Source organism: Lepus europaeus, chromosome X, assembly GCF_033115175.1.
Source record: "Lepus europaeus isolate LE1 chromosome X, mLepTim1.pri, whole genome shotgun sequence".
Classification (NCBI taxonomy): Eukaryota; Metazoa; Chordata; class Mammalia; order Lagomorpha; family Leporidae; genus Lepus; species Lepus europaeus.
In genome coordinates, this window is record NC_084850.1 from 127,348,837 (window position 1) to 127,373,203 (window position 24,367).

A 24,367-nucleotide genomic window follows, 5' to 3' on the forward strand; every position below is an offset into this window, starting at 1 on the left:
ATTTTCCATCTTTTATTTCAATTGCTGTTGAAAAACAATGTAGAAGTAAGTTTCATATGATTTAATCATAATGAAGCATGTTCTCACCATTCTTTATAAAGGATGAAACTAGAGGGAGGAAGCATGGGAGAGGCTGGATAATGGGAACCAAAATACAATTGGTTGAAGGTAATGTAATGGGTTTTGGAGTTCTGAAGTACATTAGGGTGACTACTGTTAATGATCATGCATTATATTTGGATAAAAAGCTGCAATAGAGGAACCAGTGGGTTCCAAACACAGAGAAAATGTAAGAAAAAAGGAAAGGCTAGTTATCTGATATGATCAGTTTCCAAGGTTTAAATATGTTAAATTAGTGCACTGTACCCCATACGTATTATATGTGAATATAAAATTGCTAAAAAAATAAAAAATAATCATCTGAAAGAGGGAGGATCCTCAAACCTACTTATTTCAAATATAATTAAGCTTAAAGTGATTGAATTTTAAAATGATAGTGGAATAATACATGCAAAATCTCCAGTCCTTTCCCCTTTGACATGAATTACAACAATTTTATACTGTACTCATTGTATTAATATTCAACATTTACGGTTTTTCTTTTCCTATCTTTGAAATATTGTTCCCATGAAATGTTGTCAAGTGTCTTTTATAGATGAATTTCTCTAAGTAGTAATATTAGTAATATTTTTAAAGTTATCTTCATAAGTTTCTCACACCTTTAGCAATTTCAAATTTGATTGTGGGATAATTTGATTTGTTCACATATACTCCATGTAGAATTACTTGGGCTCAACTCTACTTCTATTTTTTACTACCTATCTGATAGAGAACAAATTGGTAAAGATCTGTAATTCTATTTTCTCATTTATAAAATTAGAAAATTAATACCTACTCTACAGTGTTATAAGGAAAATACCTGGCAAATGATAGAAATGATAGTCCTCTATTTCTTTTTTCTCTTCCAGATCTTTCCCAGACTATGGAAATAAATCTTGTGCTTTGCATTTTAAGCTCATAACTGTTTCAAAGAGCAGATTCTGATCTCCCTCTTTTAAATAATAAAAGACTTGTCCAGAATTATATCTTTATAAAAATCAAAATTTCATAAAGTCCATTTATTAGCACTGTCTTGATTAAGTTAACAGGCTTATTTCCTTCCATGATCTGAGTAGAGATTAGAGGGTCAAAATCAGGCTCTTTTCTCAAAACACCATCTTTTTTTTTTTTTTTTTTTTTTTGACAGGCAGAGTGGACAGTGAGAAAGAGAGAGACCATCCTCCTCTGCACTCCCGGGCCACAGCAGAGAGCTGGCCTGGAAGAGGGGCAACCGGGACAGAATCCGGCGCCCCGACTGGGACTAGAACCCGGTGTGCCGGCACCGCAGACGGAGGATTAGCCTATTGAGCCGCAGCGCCGGCCCAGAACACCATCTTAGGAACTACAGACTTAGAAAGTTAAAATGAGCTTTAGGTGTGATCTGCTCCTGTGCTCCCACATTCTACTTACAAAACAATCAAGACCAAAGAGGTTAAGTTTACTCTCTCACCTACCTATGGTCACTCTCATAATTACATTTTACCTAAGTGATTTGTATCTCGGTGTTAGGACTTCTGGTCTAATATTATGTAGTATTAGTTCATAATTTTCAACTCTACGTGCCATGCTTACAGAACTTCCTTTCCTTTAGAACTATTGAAAGAGATATGGAAAGGAAAATCTGTGATTTCATAGGCTGTGGGTTCTTTCTTTTCTCTCTCTCTCTCTCTCTCTCTCTGTCTCTCTCTCTCTCTTTCTCTCTTTCTTTCTTTTAAATAAGACTAGACTTTGTCTATGTAACCAAAAGGAATACAGTAATTCCCCCATAACCTTGGGGAGTATAATGCCAGTGGATGCCTGAAACAACAGATACTACCAAACTCTATATATAATATGCTTATTCTAAAGTTTAACTTGCAATTAGGCAAATAAGAGGTTAATCATAAAAATAGAACAATTAAAACAATATACTGTAATAAAAGTTGTATGAATGCACTCTCCCAAAATATCTTAGTGCACTTTCATTTTTCTTAACTTAAAATAAGCACCTTATTACTTCTCTTTGTCATATGCAAATTGTCAGTATCATTACTCTTGTGTTTAGGGGCTATTACTAAATAAAATAAGGGTTAATGGAACACAAGCCCTGTAATATCACAACAAATAGTCTGATAACAAAGATGGCTACTAAGTGACTAATGGGCAAGTAGCATACATGTATAGCATGAATATGATAGGCAAAGGTATGAATTGTATTCTGGGTGAAACAGCATGGGAAGGCATGAGATTTCCTCATTGTACTCATGATGGCATGTAATTTAAAACTTATGAATCATTTATTTCTAGAATTTTTCATTTAATATTGTTAAGACCATTGATAATTATGGGTTAGAAAAACCATAGAAAGCAAAATCATGGAAAAGCGGGTACGAGTGTAGTAAGAACTTAAAATCATAATTATAAATATTAGAAATAATCACTAAAAAACCAAATAAAGTCAGATATAACACTTACAGGTTACAATGATGACATGTAACACTGTTGACTATGTCTGCTATCTTCATTTTCATTTTCCTAGGCAAACACCCACAAAAGCCACAAAAATATGAGGAACTGTGGATATCCAGAAGTAATTTGCCAAATATCAGGAGAAAAGTCACTATACAGAATAGATGATCTCAAACTGCAAAGTCACTGGTGTTCAGTGAAGGTTTTTAGATATATTTTGCGAAAAAGTCAAGTCACATAAAAAGTTAAATCTGCTTTTAGATCTTTAAATATATTTATTGAATTCAATTACTAACGCTAGTTTCCAAGATTTCTATTTCTCAAAATATAATTGGTAAAATCATCTCAAGGAGAATGTAGAAGGCCAGCGCCGTGGCTCAATAGGCTAATCCTCTACCTTGCGGCGCCGGCACACCGGGTTCTAGTCCCAGTCGGGGTGCCGGATTCTGTCCCGGTTGCCCCTCTTCCAGGCCAGCTCTCTGCTGTGGCCTGGGAGTGCAGAGGAGGATGGCCCAAGTCCTTGGGCCCTGCACCCGCATGGGAGACCAGGAGAAGCACCTGGCTCCTGGCTTCGGATCAGTGCGGTGCGCCGGCCACAGAGCGCTGGCTGTAGCGGCCATTGGAGGGAGAACCAATGGTAAAAAGGAAGACCTTTCTCTCTGTGTCTCTCTCTCTCACTGTCCACTCTGCCTGTCAGAAATAAAAAATAAAAATAAAAAAAGGAGAATGTAGAAAGACTGTAGCATTAAACCAACATGTAGTTGTGTAATAGGTAAGATCTTCTCCAGCCATTTTTTTTTTCGTCTCTCTCATCAATATCAGTTCTACACAGTTTCTTTCTACAGGCTTATCTGGAAAAAAAATTCTCCCTTAGGGTTAAAATTGGAACCAATATACTTAATAATCAGGTGAACAAAATATAGAAGATGATTATATTTATTATAATAAAAATATACCTTGTAGATGTTAGCCCAGTGTTGCCAATATCTCTAAGAATAGACGTGAGTGATAAACAATATCAGTTTTTTTTTTTTTTAGCTTACTCACCACCCTAGGGGAAGGAAGATCTATTAAAATCAGAACAAACTAATGTAAAACAACAAACAAAATACCTACTTGCATGGGAAGTTAACATTGTGGGTATTTATCATAAAATTCTTAACTTAAAATATTATTTATGGGGGTTTGGGGGAGGAGCAAGGGAAAGGAGAGGGAGAGGAGAAGGAGCAGGAGAAAAGAAACAGAGCTTATTTCCATTCACCAGCTCATAGCTCACTCCCTAAATGCCTATGACAGTCCTGAGCCATAAAGTCAATGCAGGTCTCCCACATGGGTGGTAGGAACCAAATTACCTGTACCGTCATTATTGCCTCTCAGGGCCCTCATCAGTACGAAGCTGGAGTCAGGAACCAGAGCCAGGTATTTAAAACAGGTACTCTGATACAGTTCACCCCATAAAATTCTTATCTTAAGGAATGCATTCAAAGCTAAATGAATATCAAATTAAACAGGATAATTCAGAAATCACCATTTTTTAATTCTCCTTCATTTTATCTTTATAAAGCTTCTTATCATGACAGACTTTTACTACCTTAACTCTTCTAGGAGAATAATACCAAAATGCTCAGTGTCTGTTGAGAAACATAAACTTCCATAATTGGATACTGCTTTGCCTACACGATTAGCTGTCTGCTGATGGATGGTGGCTTTGATAAACATAGTATCTCTTACCAGCCCTTCACTTGGTTTGATGTTTGCTAGCTGAATCACTTCCAGGTGAGCAGACTGTGAAACCAGAGGATCTGATGACAGGGATATGATATGGTCACAAACTCCAGAAAGAGTTTTACACTGGAAGCAAAAAAAAGAAAAAGAGTTATTGTAAACACATGTTATAAGTAGCATACAAATCACCATTTGCTACATTTTTTTACAAGGAAAAAGAAACAAGAAAGCAATTGGTATTTTATTTTTTTTAAAGATTTATTTATTTTGAAAGTCAGAGTTACACAGAGAGAGGATAGGCAGAGAGAAAGAGAGGTCTTCCATCCACTGGCTCACTCCCCAACTGGCCACAATGGCTGGCACTGTGCCAATCCGAAGTCAGGAGCCAGGAGCTTCTTCCAGGTCTCCCACGTGCATGCCGGGGCCCAAGGACTTGGAACATCTTCCACTGCTTTCCTAGGCCATAGCAGAGAGAAAAGCCAGAGCTGGGCCAGGCTGCAGCCAGAAGCCTGAAACTCCATCTGGATCTCCCACATGGGTGGCATGGGCCAAGGGCTTGGGCCATCTTCCTCCACAGGTGCATTAGCAGGGAGCCTCAAGCTTGGGTTCCAACCTCCATCCAGCAGCTTCCCAGGCTACAGGAGTCTCTCTCCCTCATTTCTCCACCTCCTATAGTACATCCACTTTCTGAGCTCTTCTTTCCCTGTCAGACAAGAGGGTGACGCTGTTTCCTCCCATCTCCTGCTCTGAAGAGCTTACTCTCAACGTGAGAGTTCCTGGAAGAGCTACTCTATGACCCTTCCTCCAGCTGACCACAATTACTGAGGGACGTGCAGGCATGCACAAGGGTGACTGGATCAGCAAATCCAGGCTGGATATGGGACATATGGCATTTTATTCTGTAAAGTCTGTATAAAAGAGGTTTGCATTTGGATTCAGTGGGTTATGCCACTGTTTGAATGCCAGAATCCAATATTCAAGCACCAGTTTCATTCCCAAGTACTCTACTTCTGATCCAGGTTCCTACTAATGCTCCTGGGAAGGCAGCAGCAGATGGCCCAGGTACTTGGGTCTCTGCCACCCATGTCGGAGACCTGGTTGGAATTCCTGGCTCTTGGTTTCCACCTGGCCCAGAACTGGCTGTTGTGGCCATTTGAGGAATAAACCAGCAGATGTAAGATCTCTCTCTCTCTCTCTCTCTCTCTCTGTTGCTCTGCCTTTCAAATAAATAAGTAAATAAATCTTTAAAAATCTGTATAAGAGGGTATGCAGATAAAAATGTATGTAAACATTCACATAACACATCTATAGTTTTATTTATGTATAACTATATAACTAGTTTTAAAAAGGTTCAGTAAAATGCATGTTATTAAAAAACAATACATGGATTTCAAAATTTATTTGCACCAAAATAAACAGCTTTTAATTCCATTTTCCACAAACCCTTTTGAAGTCTCCTTGTATGATAGTACTCATGAAAGTTTTGGTTATGTGTTACTCATATTTTTTTTTTATTTGATTCATCACACCTAAAATGATTGTCCCTAAATGATCTTATTAATCTGGGGAACTTCTTGAGAGTCATGTGGTTGAACTGAATTAAATAATACCAAAAATATTTATGTCGCTTACTTTAAGAACAGTTAAGTAAAAAAAAAAAAATCTGACCAAGGTCCAGAAAGAGGGATCTCTCATGTCTAATTGATAGACTCTTCCTACTTAACTGTCTAGACTTTCTTGTTCAAATTATATTTGTAAAATGTTTCCTATATCCTCTAGGCCAAATTTGGTACTTCCTAAATTTTGCTTTCTTTGCAGTCTATGAACAGTCTGAAGCTGTATGATAGATATCTTCATGTTCAAGTCATCTCTGACTTCTCTTCCTCATCCCACCTACCATCCACACCAGGTAGACAGATTACAGAATATATAAGGCACTCAGTATATTAGTTGAATGAATTAAAGAGCAAATAAAGTTTAACATTTAATAGAGTAGGTTGAATAAGGCCAGAAACCCAGTGCTTTAGTCAGGTAAGTAAAATATGTTTTACATTCATAATTATATGGTTAATATGTAAACATGGTAATACCATGAAGAAAGCAGGACATGAATGATGAAGCTTCGCAAATGAAATATGATGGCCTTCCAATGCTTCAGAATCTCATTGTACTTACTGAAGCCTGGTTTCCATTACTTGAGATTTAAAAAAAATCTTTATCTTAAGGGGAACTCATATTTTGCAACAATCAAGTTGTTACCTACTGTCCATCACCAACATGTTTTGTGATCATTGTGTTAGTATACTATAAGGGAAACAGTTTCCTTTTTATCTGGTCAGGATAAGGAGTTTCCTTTTATTTACAGAACTGTCCTTGTTCCATAGTCTGTCTGTGTTGGGCTAAGTTTCCTCTTACTTACAGAAATTGCTAGGCTGAAACTTCCTTTATAATCACACTTGTGCTGTTTGCATCTGCTTCTCAAGGGTGTTCTTTTACTGTGGTTATCAGCCCCTCAAAGACAATAGCCACATAATACTACTACCCATGGAAAGAACAAAGCCTTGATATGAAGACATTTGTGCACAATCACCACATTGCCAATGACTCCTGTGAATGTAATTAAGTTATTTTGTATCCTTGAGGCTGTTTATTCAGCTAGAAAATGAAAGCAGGTTGAAAAAAATTACTTAAATATGGTTTACATGCTAAAACATGGTAACATACTAAAAATAAGTCCAATAAGATGCTACACAAAGACACTAAAAAAATGCTTACTTTTCTCCCTGCTGTGTTCTCTATCTTCTGTGGGCCCAATCCTTTCTTGTGGGATGAATTATTTAATTATTCTTAATTTCATAACCTTGTTGACCATCTTACAATGATCAATAATCACACTGGCCAACCTAGTTTCCTGGTCTTAATGGAGAGTTCACATCTTTTTACTTTCTCTGATGTTCAAGTCTAAATGCTTCCTGTTACAATAAAGGTATTTACCCTCAAGAGTTTCTAGGCAATGTGCCAACAGGAAGACCATTCCCTGGAAATAGGAAACCCAATTAGGCCAGCTCTGTGTAAGTGTGACCTGGGCAGTCATACAAGGATCTACACTGGGTTTTATATTCTGTCACTGCTGCCTTGGAATTCTTAGCTGTTTTTAAACAAGGTGCTAGGCATTTCCATTTTGCACTGGGTCTAACAAAATATGTAGCACATCTTGAGATCCCATTTTCTATGTGTATGTGTGCTTTTATTCTCCTGAAAATGTTCATCAGCAGTGATAGAGAAAGCACAAAATGACAGTACATATACAAAAACTGGCTGCAGTTAAAATTTTACTTTTGACAGGAAGAAAAACATTTTATGATATTTAAATCTTTAAACTATTTCTTTCCTTCTCTATGAGGTCATATTTTTATTCTTATTTTCTCTTTATCTCAATGGAGGAGATAACATTAATTCTGAAGGATTTCTATATAGGATACTTGGACTACAGGCTAATCTGCAGGTTACTAAATAAATATGCTAAAAGAAATCTTTTGAAGTTCGTATCAATTGAAGAATATGTCAAAAGAGTTCAATGTATAAATAAATGATAAAGTAACTGGTATATATACATGGCTTGAGATGTGTAAATTACAACATTCAGGGCCTCATATAACACAATGCTAGTGAGCAATAGTGGCCCTCCTATTCAGTCACTGGTAGCATTTACAAGTGGGGTAGGAGGAAAGGCAGGAGTACTAGACTACAGACATTTCAGGAAAAAGAAAATACCAACTAAGTCCACTACATTAAGTTGCAAAGCATGTTTCCAGATTCTTCTTGAGTAATTATGTTTGCCAAATGCCTGCTATGTGCTAGGTGCTGTTGGGAATACAAAAGGTGAGTAGAACACTGACTTTACCAGCAAAGCTACCAAAATTTAAGACTAAAGATCTTGAGAAAAATATAAAGTATTAGAAAAGAAACACCAATATAACCTTGCTGTCTGTTTTAGAGACAATGAATTAAAACCGTTACATTATAGCATTTGGCACTTGACTAAATGAGCCAATTAAAAGCGGTATAAAATGGCCTCGTTCTATATGCAAATTCTATACTTATTACTGCATCATACATCAAGCCACTGCAGGGAACTCAACATTAAGCATACTGCAACAAAGTTCCAGGGAAATTCTTTAACAATAATACTCTGATAAAAAGTAAATGTGGTCATTGGTATTTATTCAGTGAAATCATATGAGGTGTTTTATGTTGTTATCTTAAAACATACTATCATCTGTTACTACATAAGAGTGTACTCTAGAAAAAAACTATAATGTAGCAAGAAAAATGATTTATAATATGTCATTTGATATAATTTGCAGAGCATCTACCATATGCCTAGCACAATGCTAAATACTTCACATTCATTATCTCATTTATCCTTATATAAACTCCTTAAAGTAGGTATTATTACAGCCATTAAACAGAGAAGAGAACAAGGCTAAGTAAGTAGAACAAGGTCACTGACTTGGCAAAAGGACTTGAATTCTTAATATTGTGTTTCTCTATTTCAATTCTTGGATCTCAACTTCTGTTTTTGATTAATTTCATTTTGTATTGTTTAAAATCAATGAGTATGTTAGATGGATGCTATATAACATATTTAAACTACACAGTATAATAAAATGGAAGATGGGCCTTCAAGTGTTCCAACTTAGAATTCAGATTAGAAAATGGATAGTTCGACTGACACTGTGGAAGACATGGATTTCTGGGAAAACTTAAAGCAATTTTAGAAGCAAAAAGACAACTGTACTTTAGCTAGAAGATGACTTGTGGCCACTGTATAAAGAAGAAATTTTTGTAATATTTATACTTAAGGGTTTCAAATTCTATTTATCTTTAGCTTAAAAACAGAAGAAAAAAATTGAACATAAAATCATAGTCAATAAATACTATTTCATAAATAAAGCTAAAGGTAACATAAATGTTACAAATAACTCTGGATTCTGTTACAAGCTACCCACGATGGTGACAAAGGATGAACAGCACTAAATTACAATTAACAGACAGAGTTGGCTATGTTTTAAGAAACTTTTGACAGAAGCATTCCATATGCTGGATTTAATGGTATTGTTTTGATTTTTCCTCTTGATAGTTTATATTAACTTCAAATAGAATTAATATAATTCATAGATCATGCACTAATCCTGGAATTGAAAGTTTGCATATTCTCTTCTAAATACTATATTTTATATATAGTCATGTGTCCCTTAATAACTTATTTTCTAAGGAATACAACATTAGCTGACTTCATAATTATCTAAACATTACAGTACGTACACAAACTTGGGTAGTACAGGCCAACCCCTCAATGTGGCCTCTTAATGCAATTAAGAGATGTGGGAAATATGAGATCTTTGAAGCTTCTACCAACATAAAATGTCACAATTTCTACAATAAACTTTTTTTATAAGTAGAAAGAATGCACTCTGAAATAACAATAAGTATAGCACATACACACAAACCAGTACTGCATCCATTTATCATCATCATTATAAAGTAATATGCACTATATATAATTGTGCTATAGTTTTTAATATGAATGTCACAACAATATGCTAATTACATCAACATTAACACAGACACATAAGCGGTTGATTACAATATCACTAGGTAACAGAAAAATTTCAGCTCCATTATAAACTATGGAACCACCAAGGATCATCAATGTCATTATGCAGCACATCACATTTTATGTATGTATGTGTCTGTGTGTGGCTAGTTCACCTGAACATACTTCTAAATGAATAAAAGGCTTTAAAACAATTTTTAAATTAAATTTAGCTATTGTAATAGGACATTTAACAAATACTCCTACATTGGGGCCAAAGCTGTGGCACAGCAGGTAAAGCCTCCACCTGCAGTGCCGGCATCTCATAATGGTGCCAGTTCGAGTCCCGGCTGCTCCATTTAATCCAACTATCTGCTATGGCCTGGGAAAGCAGTAGAGGGATGGTCCAAGTCCTTGGACCCCTGCATCTGTGTGGGAGACCTGGAAGAAGCTCCTGGTTTCAGATCCATGCAGCTCCAGCCATTGTGGCCATCTGGGGGGTGAAACAGCAGATGGAAGATCTCTCTCTCTCTCTCTCGCTCTCGCTCTCGCTCGCTCTCTCAGCCTCTCTGCAATTCTGCCATTCAAATAAATAAAGCTTTGAAAAAATACTCCTACATTAATATGTTATAGGGGAAATGGTGGAGGAGAAATTATGTTATCTTGGTTCTCTGTCTCATAGGCAAGAATTGCCAAGCTGATGGCAAAGAGATTTTAAGCACAATTTCAAAGGAAAAGAAAAAAAAAAAACCTTGACAATCAGATTGGTATTCATTTACCAGGCAGGGACAAAAATCATCAAAAGATCTCATTTACAATTCTCCATCCAGTCTGGCCTGCTGAGGGTGGAGGGTGGGATAGATAACTTGTTTTCACAATAAGCTGCCAGCTCCCTTGCTATTCTCATGGTAGATTTGGAAATTCCAAAGGAAACAGGGTTGCCTGCTTGTTCTTGCTATGGATAACCTTTTTGGGGAAGGAAGCAAATATTTTACACCCCAAATTCCACTGGGATCCCCTGACTACCTATTAACCCATCTGACTTCTCACAAATATATTAACCAATAATAACAGAGATCATTCTTTAATCATCTTTGAGCAATATCCTTCACTATCTGTGAGTTTATTAAATAATTTCTCGATTAATGTATTATGTTGTAGCTACTGATTTCTAAAAAAGAAATGCACAGTGTTCTAAGTACAAACAATATAAGAAGCTAAGGATCATGATAGAAGTTTTAGGTCAGCCTGGGAGCACACTCAGGCATGGCTGAGCTATTTAAAATATTTTTATTTGCTTTTGTAAATGAATATAATACTGGTTAGATAATCCTAGAGTGTGTTAGAGCAGATAAATGGAAGTATCTTCAGATTAAATAAAGAAAATAATTTCACATAGTAAAGGACTCAATGTTCAGTAAGTTAACAAAATGCTTAACAAAAAGAAATGTCAACTTATGGGGTATATATGAGGGTACTTCAAAAATCCTACGATGGGCCAGTGTCATGGTGTAGTAGGTAAAGCTCCACATCTTTTCACTTGAACCAGTGCCCATATGAGATGCTGGCACTGCAGGTGAAGCTTAACCTTCTATGTCACAGCACCGGTCCCAGCTGCTCCACTTCTGATCCAGCTCCCTGCTAAAGTGCCTGGGGAAGCAGTTAAAGATGGCCCAAGTCCTTCAGTTCCTGTCACTCATGTAGGAGAACCAGAAGAAGCTCCTGGCTCCACTCAGAAGAAGCTCCTGGCTCCTGGATTTGGCTTGGCCCAGCTCCAGCTGTTGTGGCCATTTGGGGAATTAACCAGTGGATAGATGACCTCTCTTTCTCTCTCTCTGTAAACTCTGCCTTTCAAATAAATAAATCTCTTTTTAAAAAGTTCCATGGAAATTAAATGAAAAATAAGTTTATTTGATGTAAAAATTTTTTGAAATTTATGTAGGAGTTATTCATAATATGAACTTCCATGAATTTAAGACTGCATATATGGCTGTCAAATTTTTTGCACCAAAATAAACTTATCTTTAGTTTCACTTTCTATATACATTTTTAACAAGACTTATTTATTCACGTTAAAGGAAGAAGTAAAGAGAAAGCGGGAGAGAGACAGAGAGACATCTTTCATCTGCTGGTTTACTTTCTAAATGGCTGCAATGGCCAGGCCTAGATCAGGCCAAAGCCAAGATCTAGGAGCTTCCCCCGGGACTCCTACATGGTTATAGGGGCCCATGTACCTGGGTCATCTTCGGGCGCATTAGCAAGAAGCTGGATCAGAAGTGCAGCAGCTAGGACTTGAACCAGTACCCATATGGGATGCCAGCACTCTAGGCAAGGCTTAACTTTCTATGCCACAGCACCAGATGCATCTACATACATTTTGAAGTATACTTGTACACATAAATATCAAACAAGAACTTAAAACACAAAACCAAGATAAATTAAGGAAACGACAGATGGATACAAATTTTAAGATGGCAATTTTTATGTGAAAGCTATATATTAACAGTAATACAGAAAACAGCAATGACATTTTATTTTAATGAAGTGTGTATATGTTAAAATAGTTATTAAATTTCCAATTAAAATTATCTAGAAAACAGAGCATTTTTTTTATTCTTTGGTTTAGATATTAGCAAAATTTTGTATCTTAAGTCCTAAAAGTCTATGAATTTATGATGAAATTTCCTACCATATTTGGAGAACAAGAGAGGCTTTGTTGTAATTATTCTTATATTAAATAAGGAGAACTCTATATTATATAAGCCTCTTTCTGAATGCAGTATGCTTAGCTTCTTAGGATGAAAGGTCTTCAAAAATTCGTGGAGAGGCTGGCCCTGTGGTGTAGTGGGTTAAGGCGCTGCCGGCAGTGCTTATATCCCATTTGGGCACTGGTTTGGGTCCCAGCTGTTCTACCTCTGACCTGGGTCCCTGATAATGCACCTGGGAAAGCAGCAGAAGGTGGCCCAGGTTCTTGAGCCCCTGGCTTTGGCCTGGACCTGCCTCGGCTATTGTGGTCATTTGAGGAATGAACCAGTGGATGGAAGATATCTTTCTTTCTGTCTCTTTCTCCCTCTGTCTCTATAACTCTGCGTTTCAAATAAATAAATCTTTTTAAAAAATTAATGGAATGTGTGTATTATTAAAAATTTGATGGTATCAGGTTGTAGATTTAGGCTTCTGATCCATTTTGAGTGGATTTTTGTATAAGTTGTAAGGTAGGAGTGTTGTTTCATACTTCTGCACATGGATATCCAGTTTTCCCAGCACCATTTGTTGAAGAGACTGTCCTTTAGCAGGAGTAATTTTTTAAAAAAAAATTTAAAAATTTCACTTAACTTATATAAGTTTCATGTATTTCATATATTCAGGATTTAAGAACAAAGTGATACTTCCAATCCTACCCTCCCTCCTGCCAATACTCCTACACTTTTTCCTCCATCCTCTCCTATTTCCAATCTTTATTTTTAAAAAGATCTATTTTCAGTTTATTTAATGATTGTAAAGTTCACCTTACACTAAGATTTCAACAATGAATATGACCAAAAAAAAAAAAAAAAAAACACACACACACACAACACATTGATCCTCAACAGTAGAGGCAAGGGTCTTAATAGTCATCAAATCTCAAAACATCCATTTCACTCCAGTACATTACATTTTAGTTACTTTATTAGTTAACCCAGAGGAGGGAAAACATATGGTATTTGTCTTTTTTTAAAAATTTATTTGACAGGTAGAGTTATAGACAGAACCCCCCAAATGGCAGCTACAGCTGGTGCTGCGCCAATGCAAAGCCAGGAGCCAGGTGCTTCTTCCTGGTCTCCCATGTGGGTGCAGAGGCCCAATCACCTGGGCCACCCTCCACTGCCTTCCCAGGCCACAGCAGAGAGCTGGACTGGAATAAGAACAACCAGGACTAGAACCTGGTGCGCACATGGGATGCCAGCGCCTCAGGCAGAGGATTAACCAAGTGAGCCATTGCGCCAGCCTTGGTATTTGTCTTTTTGAGATTGGTTTATTACTTAAGTATAATGATTTCCAGTTGCAACCATTTTGTTGCAAAAGACAGGATATATATACACACATACACACACACACACACAACTGAGTAGTACTCCAAAGCATATATATACCATAATCTCTTTATCTAGTCAAAAGATCATAGACATCTGGATTGGTTCAATATAAGCTATTGTGAATTCAGCTGCAATAAAGATGGGGGTACAGATAACTTTAATACGCTGATTTCTTTTGGTTTGGGTAAAATCCAAGAAGTGGGATGGTTGGATCATATGGTAGGTCTATATTTAGATTTCTGAGGTATCTCTATACTGTCTTCCACAATGGCTGGATCAGTTTACATTCCCACCAACAGTGGGTTAGGGGACCTTTTCCCCACATCCTCACAAGCATTTGTTATTTGTTGATTTCTGTAGGACAGTGATCCTAACGGGTGAGATGAAACCTCACTGTGGCTTTGATTTACATTTCCCTGATGGCTAGTGATCCTGAGGATTTTTTCAAGTGTCTGCTGGCCATTTTAATTTCCTCTCTTGAAAAATGCTTGTTAAAGTACTATGCCCATTTCTTAACTAGATTTTTGTTTTGTTGTTGCTGAATTTTTTGAGCTCTTTATAGATTCCGGAAATTAACCCTTTATCAGTTTCATAGTTTGCAAATATTTTCTCCATTCTGTCAGTTGCCTCTCCACTTTGCTAAGTGTTTCTTTTGCAGTGCAGATGCTTCTCAGTTTGATGCAACCCCATTTCTCAATTTTGCTTTTGATGGCCTGTGCTTCTGGGGTCTTTTCCAAGAAGTTTTGCCTATGCTAATGTCTTGCAGAGTTTCCCCAATGTTCTCTGGTAATTTGATGGTACTGAGTAGTAGATTTAGGTCCTTGATCCATTTTAAGTGGATTTTTGTGTAAGGTGTAAGGTAGGGGTTTTGTTTTTACTTCTGCATGTGGAGATCAAGTTTCCCCAGCACCATTTGTTGAAGAGACTGTTCTTGCTCCAGTAATTGATTTTAGCTCCTTTGTCAAAAATAAGTTGGTTGAAGATGCATGGATTGATTTCTTGAATTTCTATTCTGTTCCATTTGTCTACACTTCTGTTTTTGTGCCAGTACTAGGCTGTTTTGATTATAACTGCCCCGTAGTATATCTTGAAATCTGGCAATGTGATGCCTCCAGCTTTGTTTTTGTTGTCTAAGATTCCTCTAACTATTCAGCATCTCTCATGCTTCCATATGAATTTCAGCATCAATTTTTGAAGATATAAAAACAATGTTGGCATTTGGATTATGACTGCATTGAATCTGTTAAGTTGATTTCAGTAGTATGGACATTTTGATGATATTGATTCTTCCAATCCATGAACATGGAAGATTTTTCCATTTTTTTAAAGTCGTCTTCTATTTCTTTCTTTGATTTTTTAAAAAAAGATTTAAATAAGTCACAATTACACTGAGAGAGGAGATGCAGAGAGAGAGGTCTTCCATCCACTGGTTCATTGCCTAGATGGTCGCAATGGGCAGAGCTGCGTCAGTCCAAATCCTAGAGCCAGGAGATTCCTCTGGGCCTCCCATGTGGGTGCAGGGGCCCAAGGACTTGGGCCATCTTCCACTGCTTTCCCAGGCCATAGCAGAGAGCTGGATTGGAATTAGAGCAGCCAGGTCTTGAACTGGTGCCCATGTGGGATGTCAGCACTGCAGGCGGCAGCTTTACCCACTACGCCACAGCACCGGCCCCTCTTTGATGTTTTGTAATTGTCATCGTAGAGATCTTTGACATCCTTGGTTAATTTTTTTTGGTTAATTTTATTCCAAGGTATTTAAATTTTTGTAGTTATTGTGATCTTAGAATTTCTTTCTCAGCCATGGTATTGTCTGTGTATAGAAAGGTTATTGATTTTTGTGTTGATTTTATATCCTGCCACATTACCAAACTCTTTTATGAGTTCCAATAGTCTCTCAGTGGAGTCCTTTGGTTTGCTTATACATAGAATTAAGTCATAGGGATAATTTGACTTCCTCCTTTCCAATTTATATCACTTTGATTTCTTTTTCTTGCCTAATGGTCTGGCTAAATCTTCCAGGACTATCCTGAATAGCAACTGTGAGAATGGGCATCCTTGTCTGGTTGCAGATCTTACAGGGAATGCTTCCAGCTTTTCCCCATTCAATAGGATGCTGCCTGTGGGTTTGTCATAGATTGCCTTGATTGTGTTGAACAATGTTCCCTCTATACCTAATTTGCTTAAGGTTTTCATCATGAAGCGATGTTGTATTTTTTCAAATGCTTTCTCTGAATCATTTGAGACAATCATATGGTTTTTGATCTTTAGTTTGTTAGTTTGTTAATGTGATATATCACATTGACTGACTTGCAAATGCTGAATCATCCCTGTATAATAGGGATAAATCCCATTTGGTCTGGGTGAATGATCCTGCTTATGTGCTGGATTCGATTAGCTAATATTTTGTTGAGGATTTCTGCATCAATGTTCATCGGGGATATTGGTATATAGTTCTCTTTCTCTGTTGTGTCTTTTTCTGGTTTAGGAATTAAGGTGATGCAGGCTTTATAGAAGGAGTTTGGGAGGATTCCCTCCTTTTCAATGGCTTTGAATAACTTGAGAAGCATTAGAACTATTCTTTAAATATCAGCTCTTTGCAGTAATTCTTGATGATTCTTTTTATTTCTGTGATATCTGTTCTTATGTTTCCTTTTTCATCTCTGATTATTGATTTGGGTCTCCCCCCCCCTTTTTTTCTGTTGGTAAGTTGGGCCAATGGTGCACAAGTTTTGCTTTTTTTTCCTTCAAAAAAACCAGCTCTTCATTTCACTTATCTTTTATATTGGTTTTTTTTTGGTTTCAATTTTGTTTATTTTTTTGTCTAGTTTTAATTATTTCCTGCGAATAATTTGGGGTTTGATTTATTGTTGTTTTTCTAGGTCCTTGAAATGCACTGATAGCTTACTCAATTGGTACCTTTCCAATTTCTTCATGTAGCCACCAATTGCTATAAATTTCCTTCTGAACATTTCTTTTGCTGTATCTCATAAGTTTTGATATGATTTATTGTTTTCTTCATTTCAAGAAAGTTTTTTATTTTTCTTTTGATTTATTCAATGACTCACTGTTTATTCAAGAGCATGTTGTTCAGTTTCCATGCATTTGCATATAATTTAGAGATTCTTGAGTTGTTGATTTCCAGCTTCATTCCATTGAGATCAGAAAAGATGCATGGTATGATTTCTATTTTTTTGAATCTGCTGAGACTTGCTTTATGGCCTAACATATGGTCTATCGAAGAGAAAGTTCCATGCTTTGATGAGAAGAATGAGTATTCTAGCAGTCCAATTTTTAAAGCTGATATTTTTGTATATCCCACAAATGATGATCCCACAAATATCCAATTGGCCCTTGGTAGAAAAATGTTCACTACTGCTGATCACTTGAAAGGCAGAGCAAGAGTGAGAGCAAGAGATTTCCATCTGCTAGTACACTCCCCAAATGCCCTTCATGGCCAGTGGACAAACTTGGGCCAGGACAAAACCTGGAGCTGAGAACTCCTTTCATGTCGCCCAAATATGCAGCAGGGGTGCAAGCACCTGAACCGTCATCTTTTGCCTTCTGGACAGTAAGCAGATTATTCAGGTCTCAAACTTGCACTCGGATATGAGATGTTGGCATTATAAGTGGCAGCTCACCCCTTGTACAAGAGCAACTGTCCCAATACAAAAAGCTTTTGAAATATATGCCTAGTTTTTCCATAATAGCATTTTCTATGAACTTTTTGAGAAACCCTCATAGGCATGGACTTCAATTTTTTTGCACCAAAATAAACATATCAATGATTCCATTTTCTATGAGGATATTTTTGAAACCTTTTATTTAAGGTATACAAACTTCATGCATTTTATATATACAAACTTAGGAACACATTTATTTTTTCAACCCTCCCGGTTGTACTCCCACACTTCTTCCTTCTCCCTCTCCTATTCCTATTCTTATTTTTTACAAAGATGTATTTTCAGTTAACTTTATACTCATAAGATAAAGCTACACTAAATAAAGAGTTCAACAAAAAATATGAAGAAAAAAATGTACCACTGTTCCTCAACTGTCCGGAAAAGAGCCGTACAAAATCATCACATTCTACGACATTTTGAAGTGTCATCATAACATTCCAATTTTATTCTAATGTTAAAGTTATATTACAAACAACAAAGACTAAAAACTTCAAATAGCTTCAAAAAAGAACTGTAGCTGCAAATAAAATTCATGTAAAGTTCACTCCAACAAGTGGTAGCTTTGGGATCTGCAAGGAGAGAAGGCCTACACTTCCGGGAATGGAGAGTCCCTACCCACACTTCCGGGAATGAAAAGTCTTTGTCAAGGTCCCCACGGGTGCCTAAAGGTTAACCAATGAGGATCAGACCTGCCTCAACCTTTAACCCCCACGCCCTGTATCTATAAAAGGATCCCTCCCAACCTCTGACACATGACTTCCCTGGCCCCTGCCCTGTTGGGACCAGTGAACCTCACCCGGTAGCGGAATCCCAATAAAAACCTGTATATTGATTCATCTGGCTGGGAAGATTTGTTACACGCTAGACATCTTGTAGATGGTGCCAAAACCTGGGAGCTAAGGGTGTGTGCCTCCCCTCTCTGGGTTCGAGACCCCCTCACTCCCTGAACCTGTCCGGTGCCCCAGGCTGATTACGGACCATGTTCGACTGACTGTAAGTAACTCCTCCCCTGCTCTCCCTCCCTCCTCTGGGTTGGCCTAGTCTCTGCGATCTCCGGCTAATCTCACCGTCTGGACGGGGAGCTGTTTTTCCAAGTCATGCACATGCAGGCCCTGTTCCCTGCTTACCTCCCAGTGGCTGTGGAGATGTCCTGCCACTGGCTTGGCCCTGTAGAGGACTGACCTCTTATCCATCTACTGAAGTCCGGGACAGGGGATGCCTTGCCCGAATTCCAGTAGATCCTGGGCTGCTGGGGAGACCATGGGATCTGGCCAATCCTGAGGGTGGGACTCAAAATGCCCCCTGGCCTGCCTCCTAAAAATTCAGACAAACTGAGACTGGCCCAGAACCTATGGCATAAACGCCTAGTTTTCAACTCAACCCAGGTATGGCCAAATTGCGTACTCAAAAACGGATACAACTTCTGCTGCAGGGAGAGAAAATGGTCAGAGGTCCCATATGTCCAGGCTTTCTGGGACCTCCGCTCCCATCCTACTCTTTTCTCCCCCCCCTACTCTCTTCTCTGCCTGCTCCATGGCCCAGGTCTTGCTGGCCAAGATTGGGCCACCACTTCCTAAGGACCCTCCTGAGTTCCTGGGTACCCCGCAGCTAGCCAGGAACCTCCTGCCCCGATACACGCATTGTGCTGCCCCGCCGCCATGTTCTATTCCGCCCCCTGCCACTCCACTGCCATGTTCTGAACTGCTCTCTGCCACCCCGCTGCCATGTTCTGTTCCGCCCCCTGAAACCAGTCCTTCATCTAACCCCGCTTTCACCATAACCTGCAATGAACCCCTTTCCCCATTACCTATGACTGGCACCCAGGAGATATCGCTGTTGCCTGAAAGTGCGCACACGCAGTCACATGACCAAAAGCCCCGACACCTCCTCCCACTTCGAGAGGTGGCTGGGGCTGAGGGTATTGTGCATGTCCATGTTCCGTTCATGCTACAAGACCTAGCACAGATCAAGGAAAGACTAGGGTCCTTTTCAAAAAATTCAACTAGGTTTATAAAAGAGTTTAGATACCTTTCTCAAACATACGACCTCACCAGGAAAGACCTTGATATTATCCTTTCCTCCTCTCTCACTTCTGAGGAGCAGGTACAGGTCCGAGAGGCTGCCCGAGATGAGGCTGACAAAGCTGATTAACTGATCCCACTCTCCCACCAGGAGCCCAGGCAGTACCAGAGGTGGAGCCAGGATGGGGCTACCAGGAAGAACAGTTCGGAAGATAAAACGTGGCCAATATGATAAGATACTTGTTGGCCGGCATGCACACTGTCTCCCACAAGGTGTTCAATTTTGATAGACTTCGAGAGGTCACCCAGGACCCGGGAGAAAACCCAGCTCTTTTTTAAAACAGGCTCACTGAGGCCCTAACTAAGTTCACCAAACTGGATCCTCATTCCCCCTCGGGGGCGGCAATTTTGGCCTTTCATTTCATTTCCTAGTCTGCCCCTGACATCAGAAAAAAAACAAAAAAGGGTGGAGAATGTTTCAGAGACCCCAATTAGAAACCTTGTAAAGACAGCTTTCAAGGTCTATGATACTTGGGAAGTGGCAGCTGAGCAGGTACAACAGGCCAGGATGCAGAAAAAGGTTACCCTCCAGACTCAGGCTCTGGTGGCAGCCCTGCGGCCGGTGGAGGGAAGAGGGGCCAAGGGCAACCAGCCCCCCAGGGTATGCTTCAAGTGTGGACGAGAGGGACATTGGGCTCGAGCATGCCCCAACCTTCACACACTCACCCTGCCATGCCCCACATGTGGCCAAACGGGCCACTGGAAGAGTGACTGCTCCAGGGGAGGCCTGACTCCTGCACCTCTACACGGAAGCCTGACTCCGCAAGAGGACTCCATGCTACAACTGCTGGAGATGGCCGAAGACTGATGGAGCACAGAGTCGGGGAACCCCTATCACCCTTGCTGAGCCCAGGGTAATGCTCCAGGTAGTGGGTAAGCCCACAGAATTCCTGGTGGATACGGGGGCTACCTATTCTGTCCTGCTGGCCTATGCGGGCCCACTCCTACCCTCTTTGATTTCTGTAATGGGGATCGATGGGACTCCCTTCCACTCTAGGCACACATCAGCCTTGCTTGTCAATTGGAAGACCACCCATTCTCCCACTCCTTCCTGGTAATCCCTTCCTGCCCGGTCCCCCTACTGGGACGGGACATCCTATTCCAACTGGGCTCCAGTCTCCAGATTCTACTGCAACAACCTTTGGCTGCTCTCCTACTCCCTCTGATCACTTCTCTAACCTCTCCCACCCCTTCCCCTGATTCATCAAATGGCCAATGGCTGATCTCTCCCATGAAGGTCAACCCTTGGGTATGGGATTTGTCAACACCAGTGGTGGCGACTCACCACCAGCCAGCCCTTATTAAACTCCAAGAGGGCATTCCATACCCTAACCGACCCCAATTCCCCATCTCTGAAACTCACAGACGTGGCTTTAAACCCATCATTGACAGGCTCCTCCAACAAAATCTCCTAATACCTACTAACTTCCCTTGTAACATGCCCATACTCCCAGTACGAAAACCTATAGACTAGTCCAAGACCTCTGCCTGGTCAATGCCACAGTTATCCCTATCCACCTGGTGGTGCCTGATCCCTATACACTGCTATCACATGTTCTCCCCAAAGCCTCCCACTTCATGGTACTAGATGAGAGAACATCACCACACTTTTGATGTTCCTTTGCTGGATTACCAGCAATCCAGGTAACTGTCCACCACCGTGGAGTTCACAGACGTGACTGCTTTGGTAAATTGCCTAGATCAAAGGTCTGTATGACACCAACCACTCACTGGGGCTATAGTGATGGGGGAGGGCACCAGGACTTTAACCAATGATAGGAGGTTGCTAGGGTTAAGGAGGTGCTCAAGGACCTGGGAGAAAACTTTTCACAAATAACCACTCAGTGGCGACTCTTGCCACCTCTCCCACGGAGACCCAACCTACCTTGCCTCTCGCGTCCTGACTGGCTTTCATATATCTCTTCTGTCTACCAGCTCTTCAACTCTTTTGATAGCTCTCTGGCTGACGGTTGCTGGATTTGTTCTACCCTGTTGCCTTCCTTTACAACTATCAAAGTCTCGACAAATTCTACTCTTGGACCCACCGATGAGACAACTTTTCCCTTACTTACTAATCTTTATGTCTACATATGTGTTGGAATATTGCATGATACCCTCCAAAAGGTATTACATACTACTCTTGATGGAACAAAGACATAAGCCTCAGCCTTTCTTGCTCATTGCCCAAAAGATAGATTGGAATGTACTCCTTGCCCTTGAATCTCAATTGGGTCTCAACCCTATTGCCTTCATACCCTATCCCCCAAGGCCAACTGAAAGACCAGTTGTTTGAATACTTGAAAGATCAGTTCCAGGAATTCCCCTCCACTTGCTGCCTCCTACTCCCACCCCCATCCCTAGCCCTCCAAAAATATAAAAAGGCCTGGCCCCTGGGGGTGGGGGGCCTTCTGCCAAGTGTTCCAGCAATGTGCATGCAGGCAGTTGGTCACCCACCTCTACAAATTTACTTTTCTCTGAATAAATTCAGTCTGGCTTTAAATTTGTACACTGCCTCCTCCCTATTCTGCATGTCTTTTCCTAACATTTGGGTGCCCTGTGTGAGGAGGCACCAATCTGCAACTCTTTTCCTAACATTTATGGTGCCCAGTGTAAGGAGGCACCAATCTGCAACTTTTTTCCTAACAAGTCTAAACTCCAAAAGTCCTGATGCCTATTCAAGTGTTCTTTTCACAATGATATGCTGCTTCTTTTTTTTTTTTTATATTTTTTGACAGGCAGAGTGGACAGTGAGAGAGAGAGAGAGACAGAAAGGTCTTCCTTTTGCCGTTGGTTCACCCTCCAATGGCCGCCGCGGTAGCGCGCTGCGGCCGGCGCACCGCGCTGTTCCGATGGCAGGAGCCAGGTGCTTCTCCTGGTCTCCCATGGGGTGCAGAGCCCAAACACTTGGGCCATCCTCCACTGCACTCCCTGGCCACAGCAGAGAGCTGGCCTGGAAGAGGGGCAACCGGGACAGGATCGGTGCCCCAACCGGGACTAGAACCCGGTGTGCCGGCGCCGCAAGGCGGAGGATTAGCCTGTTGAGCCACGGCGCCGGCCTGATATGCTGCTTCTAACTGAAGAACTCTTTGTATAAATCTAATGTGAACTAAACAAATTAAGAGGCAATATAATATATTTGAATTATTTTTAAGTTTTCATAATTATTTCCTGCTGGCTACTAGTACTTTTATTCCCCTATATGAAATTTTTTATCACATTTCTGTTTTGTTCTTGATTTTGAGCTAAAATTTAAGTTAATGATGTCCTATTAACTATCTAAAGCAAAGTAACAGATTACTACAAACTTAGAGACTTAAAGCAAAATAAATTTATCTTCTCACAGTTTGCAGGACCCAGGAGTCCAGGCACTAGAGTCAGTCCTGGTTCTTCTTAAGGTTTCACAAGGGTACAACCAAGGTATACTTCCCACATAAGGAAGAAGTTGATTCCAATTTCATTCAGGCTGTTAGCAGAATTCAGTTCCTTGTTGATGTATGATTGAGGGTCCCAGTTTTATTTTTTTTCTGGTTATGATCTAACAATTGCTCAGCTCCTAGAGGCTACCTTCAGGTCCTTGCTGCCTGGCACCAGCCATCGGCCTTCTCACAACATGGCAGCTAACTTTTTCAAGGCAAGCAGGTGAATGTCTGCCTTATTTGAGTCTTTCCTTAAAGGGCTCACATGATTAGCTCAGGCCCACCCGAATAATGATAATGAGATATGACTTTACCCCAGCAAGACTGGCTATTATAAAAAGGGCAAAAGATGATAAGTCTTGGTGAGGATGTGGAAAAAAGGCAACCCTTGCACAATGTTTGTTTTACTATCGCCACTGTGGAAAATTGTATGGAGATTCCTCAAAAGACTGAAAAAATAGAAGTCCTATAGAATCCAACAAACCTACCCTTGGTATTTATCTTGTTAGCTAATTGATAAGATAGTCTTTTTTTTTTTTTTTTTTTCTTGACAGGCAGAGTGGACAGTGAGAGAGAGAGAGAGACAGAAAGGTCTTCCTTTTGCCGTTGGTTCACCCTCCAATGGCCGCCGCTGATCCGATGGCAGGAGCCAGGTGCTTCTCCTGGTCTCCCATGGGGTGCAGGGCCCAAGCACTTGGGCCATCCTCCACTGCATTCCCTGGCCACAGCAGAGAGCTGGCCTGGAAGAGGGGCAACCGGGACAGGATCGGTGCCCCGACCGGGACTAGAACCCAGTGTGCCGGCGCCGCAAGGCGGAGGATTAGCCTAGTGAGCCGCGGCGCCGGCCGATAAGATATTCTTATATGATACATCATGTTGGTTTTGACTTGCATTTCCCTGATGATTAATATTTCATGTACTTCTTGGACATTCACATGTCTTCCTTTGACAAACATCTATTTAGTCCTATTACCCATTTTTTATCAGATTATTATTTTTATTTGCTATTGAGTCCCTTACATATTTTGGTTAAAAATCCCTTGTCAGATGTATTGTTTGCAAACAATTTCTCCTGTTCTGTAGGTTGTCTTATCACTATTTTTTTCCTTTGCAGTTATCTATTTTTGCTGTTGTTTCCTGTGCTTTTGGGGTCTAATCCCCCCCCCCAAAAATCCTGCCCATTATAATGTCCTAATGTATTTCCTCATGTTTTCCTCTAGTGATTTCATAGCTTCAGGTCTTA

General features: G+C 39.9%; 1 protein-coding gene across 6 annotated transcripts in view; it reads right to left on the minus strand.

The window, feature by feature from the left end:
- Nucleotides 1–24,367, minus strand: part of CNKSR2 (connector enhancer of kinase suppressor of Ras 2) — a 316,326-nt gene that overhangs the window by 154,708 nt on the left and 137,251 nt on the right. For all 6 annotated transcript variants that reach the window (XM_062183975.1, XM_062183974.1, XM_062183973.1 and 3 more), the window contains exon 6: nt 4,279–4,398. In XM_062183975.1, the coding sequence (XP_062039959.1) occupies nt 4,279–4,398 (120 nt within the window). The remainder of the gene's footprint in view (nt 1–4,278; nt 4,399–24,367) is intronic.